The sequence below is a fragment of the Choristoneura fumiferana genome, chromosome 23, assembly GCF_025370935.1.
Source record: "Choristoneura fumiferana chromosome 23, NRCan_CFum_1, whole genome shotgun sequence".
In the NCBI taxonomy this organism is placed as follows: domain Eukaryota; kingdom Metazoa; phylum Arthropoda; class Insecta; order Lepidoptera; family Tortricidae; genus Choristoneura; species Choristoneura fumiferana.
Genome location: NC_133494.1, coordinates 7,304,964 through 7,309,959, shown reverse-complemented (window position 1 = coordinate 7,309,959; position 4,996 = coordinate 7,304,964). Strand labels below are relative to the sequence as shown.

General features: G+C 35.7%; 1 protein-coding gene across 1 annotated transcript; it reads right to left on the bottom strand.

Annotated features, from left to right (window-relative positions):
- Window positions 1-380: 380 nt before the first annotated feature.
- LOC141441044 (uncharacterized) lies at window positions 381-4,378 on the bottom strand. The gene is made up of 3 exons (XM_074105670.1): window positions 4,275-4,378; window positions 2,772-3,065; window positions 381-1,207 (listed from the first exon to the last, which is right to left on the bottom strand). The coding sequence occupies exons 1-3, from the start codon at window positions 4,333-4,335 to the stop codon at window positions 969-971; spliced, it is 594 nt and encodes a 197-aa protein (XP_073961771.1). The 5' UTR covers window positions 4,336-4,378; the 3' UTR covers window positions 381-968.
- Between the last annotated feature and the right edge of the window lie 618 nt (window positions 4,379-4,996).

Here is a 4,996-nt window from a genome sequence, read left to right as displayed (position 1 = left end):
TGAGTTCCACATTCTTCCCTAAATAACTACCATATAATCTCCCTGATAGCATGTTTTTAAACAAAGACACCTACATGCTATTTATAATAATAAAGTAAAAGAGGAGAAACGAATTTCATATCGCTTCATTATAACTCAGAATGTCCTGAAAAGTTGATTGAGTAAGAATGTCGTAGTCACTGTAGATAAGAAAAAAAATGTTGCATTTTTATAAGCTAAGGTCAGCGCCATCTGTTACTTACTAAGATAAATCAAATGCTACGAATTCAGTCGCTCGTAGCGTCGTAGCTATCTCTACGGCATTGGCGCAACGTTTTAGTACAGTGCATAAAATGTAGATGGCACTACATGTAACTAAATTAAATAAAAAATTGTATATCTACGTAACTAGAAAATCGCTTTATTTTTAACTACTTATTAAACTAACAAAATAACACGCTTTTTGCTAGAAAAAACATTTTACGAAGCAAATAATTTTTAAAATATTCTTGCTCTTTTATATGGTAGGTGAGTATGTTAGGTACTTATAAGTAATCAAATCCTGATTGTAAATCATTATTTATACCATAACAATCCTTTAGAACTGATACAGCTTGCCATGATGGTCATGTCATTGAGTAGTTTGATTGATGCTAATTTAATCACGACAAATAAAATCCTATGACAATTTGTGCCACAAATAACGTTGATTTCAAACAAAGTTACTTTTTTATCCTAAAACTGACAAACGAGCATGCGGTTCACCTAATGGTGGTAATCACCGCAGCCGCTCCCATAATGTACAGACGACTCCATTGATACTGATGATGCTTTGCCAGCGGAGCCTTTCAAGAAATGCTTACTCGCCTTTTGAAGGCACATATCGTAAAATATTAGAAAAACTCCACCCACCAGTCAAACTTAAATAACATAGAATTAATGAGTTTTTGCCCTTTTTGTTTGAAATCAACATGATATTTAAAAAAAAATTAGGACATCGAGTATTTTGTAACGATGGGTGTGACTATCATTGCCAAGAAGGCCATAAACAGATCAGGTATAGAGTGAGGTATTCCAGCTCCGTTCGAGTCGTTGCATCTGTCTCCTTCACATTCCTTGCAATAGAGTAGTTTCACGAGGTCGCCGAGGTTTTCGTGAGAAGCTTTGATATCGGCGCAAGAGCCACGTTCGGAAGCGCAACCTCGGATTACCCACGGGTTCTTCATATCTAGAAACAAAATGAACCTTCTTCATATCTAGAACAAATTATATTCAACAGTGGACGACTTACGGCTAGTAAAAAATGATGATGATGATGAATGATATATAATGTCAAGATCGCAAATATGCTTCATCGCAGGAAACCGAAATCGCTAATTGCAAAGTATTTAGCATTACGGATAAGTTAATGATGTCCATCAGACTTTTATCACCCAGGAAACCATTTTGAAAATAGATATTTAAGAAAATAAATTTTTGAAGTAATACGAGAACACACACAAAATTTCAGCTTAAATGAAGCTTGTTGAACATTTAACATGAGCTAGGGGTTATGACGCAATTTAAACTATCCTAGTAGCTACGATGTTATTTGAACCCCATAGCTGCATTAATGTGTTTGTTTGTTTGTTTATACTCTTTATTGTACCAAAAAAATACAAGATGGTTACACAAAAAAGTGCTAAGTACAAAGACAAATAGTCCCTCCCTTCTTTACACAGATTTTTACCACGCTCGAATGGCCTGCTGAGTGCAGTGATTGTAAAAATCACTCCCCAGTGCGAATCTAAACACACTATAATATTATATGACCATATTTAAGCAAAGCGACATTTTAATTTAACACAGTTTAGGTGTATACTTAAAGGTATAAGTAAACAACTTGTACCTATGTACATGCAATTGAATTTACATGGAATGTGATTCTTCTTATTAAATTTTTATCTAATTGAGCAAAGACTTTTAATTGAAAAAGCTAATAATACTCGAGATTAAAACCTTATCTTTGGTATACCTACATACCTTTGTGAGTCATCTTCGCTACTCTGTTCTTTATCAATGTAGGATAATAATAGTTATTGTGGTCTACGTATGCCTATGTGAAGAGGTGCTCCTATAATTCATGAATCAGTATTTTCTCATAGCTAAAAGGTAAATTCCCCAAGAAATATGTAGAGGAGACCAAGAAAATGTAGAAGGGAAATCCCTGAGCTACTGCTTATGATCCATCTATTACACAATATGTGTAGGTCCTCACAGAAAAGTTTTCGAGGACATAAGAGGATCGTCGCATTAACCTAGGGTATTAAACCCGTAAGTTTGATCAAACTCTTATTTGATTGCAAATGACAGTGTTCGAATCAATCAAACAAATGAAATTGAACATTTCCTAGGAAGAATTTTACCACGGTCACCGGCTGTCATAATTATATTTTTTGACAGAGGATTAAGCTGGCCTAACCTTTATACAGTGTGTCGCCCAGAACCGGGGATAATATTAAAAACAGAGGCTCTATAGGTTACCAGTAATTGGACCATCATGGCCCCACTTAATTAAAATTAAAACTTAACTTTTTTTTCTAACAAACTTAATCGTAAATTCAATGTACGTCATCCTAGAACCCAACTGACGTTGCCAGTCACGCTACAAATATCAAAAATTTTGCTTTGAATAAACGTTTTTTTTTTTAAAGTCGCTGAACTAATGTTGTTCAGTTTGACGAGTACGATCTACGTTTTATTTGCCCGTGTTACAGGCCACAACCCATTTCAAAATCGTGAAGACAACTTACGATGATATTTCTCCCCGTAAATTACACATCTTTTCTTTTTGGAGGGATCAAATGAATAAGCGCACTGTTTGACCGTCGCGTTTTGAGCCGACGGACATCCAGCACAGGCTAAGCACTCGTGTCTAAGGCCATCAGGGCCTGGGGGACGTGGCCCAGGCCCGGGTCCAGGTCTTAAGCCTGAGCCTCCAGCTGCCGCGTTAGCACTTGCTGAGGCAATGGGAAAAGCCGCACGGTCTGAACCATCGTCCAAGTCTTCTGGACTCTGCAACTGGCCATTTTCAAGCGGCGACTCATCTGTAATTTAATTTTGATTAGTATCTTGGTATTTGTTGCTTCTTATGCTTGATATCACACGTTACAGTTGGTGAAATATAATTTCCTTTTTCAGATTTTCCGATATCTTGGTGCTCAAAGGGCGTAAAGCACAAAACACAACTTTTCAGGAGAAGTAAAAAACTGGAAAAAATAAAATTAAAAAAAATATAGTTCCGTTGTTTCTAATTTTACATAAAAGTTTTCTTTTGACGTATTCGTACAACTTCTTGTAGTTTTTGTTAATTTACCTACTCCAATTGGATGCAAACTGTATGGTTACAGAGATACGTGCGCTATACATCCTAGCGAAAACACAAGGATTGAATCAGATGTACTTTAAGACCTAGTAAACTTGGCTTATTTTGGATCACAAGGGTGTAAAGGTCATCACAAATTTTGCTTTCAATGGGTCGTATAAGAAAGTTGAACTTTTTTTTGTGGTAATAAATTAGGCCGTTTCAGACAGTAAAAAAATCTTATTATTCGATACTTTTGATTATAATTGACTGCGGTCTTAAGAAATCAAAATTGACGGTGAAATATTTGGTGGTCGTAAAGGACAGTTGAATAAATTGCGGCTTTTATGCCGTATGTCTTACTTTTTTTTCGAGGCAATAAAGGAAGTGTAAAAATATGTGTCGCTTCAAAACCTGTGTTTTAAAATACTTTATAATTTCCGCCTTGATGATTATACAGTGTTTTTTTCTTCTTTATATCCAAAATTTTGAACATAAATGTGTTAAGGGACTAAAACAACAAAGGCCGTAAAGGATTTTTGTGCGAATTTCCTTACGTGGATTATACTGATCGATAGAGAAAAAAAAACTGTAGAAGATGCCATAGAGAGTGCCTTTACGCCCAAATATCTTTTACGCCGTTTAAGCTGACGCTCAAAATCCCCTGAGAAATGAAATAAATAAATAAAAATACTGTATTATGGTCACGATAATGGTCCCAAATCAGAATAATAATTTAATAGAATAATAATTTGCTGTGACAGACAGACGCAAGTGATCCTACAAAGGTTCCTATTTTTCATTCAAATGTACAGAACCTTAACAAAACACTACAAAAGAAAATACAAAAACATCACACTAAAAAAACTCTTTTTTTTTAAGTAGATAATAAAACTGTCCTTATTTAGTTTGAAACTAAAAGGATTAAGTATACTTAAAACAAAATACACGCCTGAATGAACCACAGAAAGTATAACAGCCAGCACAGTGCACAGTAACATAAATTTGGTCATCTTCTCCAATAGCCCCGGCCACTACGGCCATTGTTGCAGGTTACGATGTTAAATAGGGCAGGCTATCAAGATTCACCATGCCCGGGCAACTGTAAAGGCACGCTCGTCAAAGCACGACGCTACGGTCGGCGTAGAGTTGGACAATAATTCGAGGAAATCAAGCGTAAAACTCTGATATTCTGAGGGGGGGCTACTACGAAACTCCGAAAATCGAAGTTCGTATCGTACCGTCCCTCTCACTCTCGTATTAAACAATATTAGCGTCAGCGGGACGGCCAGATACGAAATTCTAATTTTGCACTTCGTAGTATACAGTGTGTGGCCCGGAAACGGGGATAATATTAAAAACAGAGGCTCTATAGGTCACCGGTAATTGGATCGGAATGGTCCCACTTATTTAAAATCAAAACTTAACTTTTGGTTTTTTCTAACAAATTTAATCGTAAATTCAATGTACACCATCCTAGAACCCAACTGACGTTGCCTGTCACGCTAAAAATATCAAAAAATTTGCTTTACATTGCTTCTTCGAATAAACTTTTTAAAGTTACACTTTAGTGTAATAAAAATTAAAAAACTAATTATTTTTAAAAGTAGCTGAACTAAAGTTGTTCAGTTTGACCAGTACGATCTATGTTTTTATTATTTGCTCATGTTACAG

Excerpts from the sequence above, each read along its gene's own strand:
- LOC141441044 (XM_074105670.1), bottom strand. The coding sequence starts at position 4,335 with ATGACCAAATTTATGTTACTGTGCACTGTGCTGGCTGTTATACTTTCT. Across the intron at positions 3,066-4,274 it reads ACTTTCTGTGGTTCATTCAG|ATGAGTCGCCGCTTGAAAAT; the intron begins GCGTGTATTTTG and ends ATTAAATTACAG. Across the intron at positions 1,208-2,771 it reads TTACGGGGAGAAATATCATC|ATATGAAGAACCCGTGGGTA; the intron begins GTAAGTTGTCTT and ends TTTTGTTTCTAG.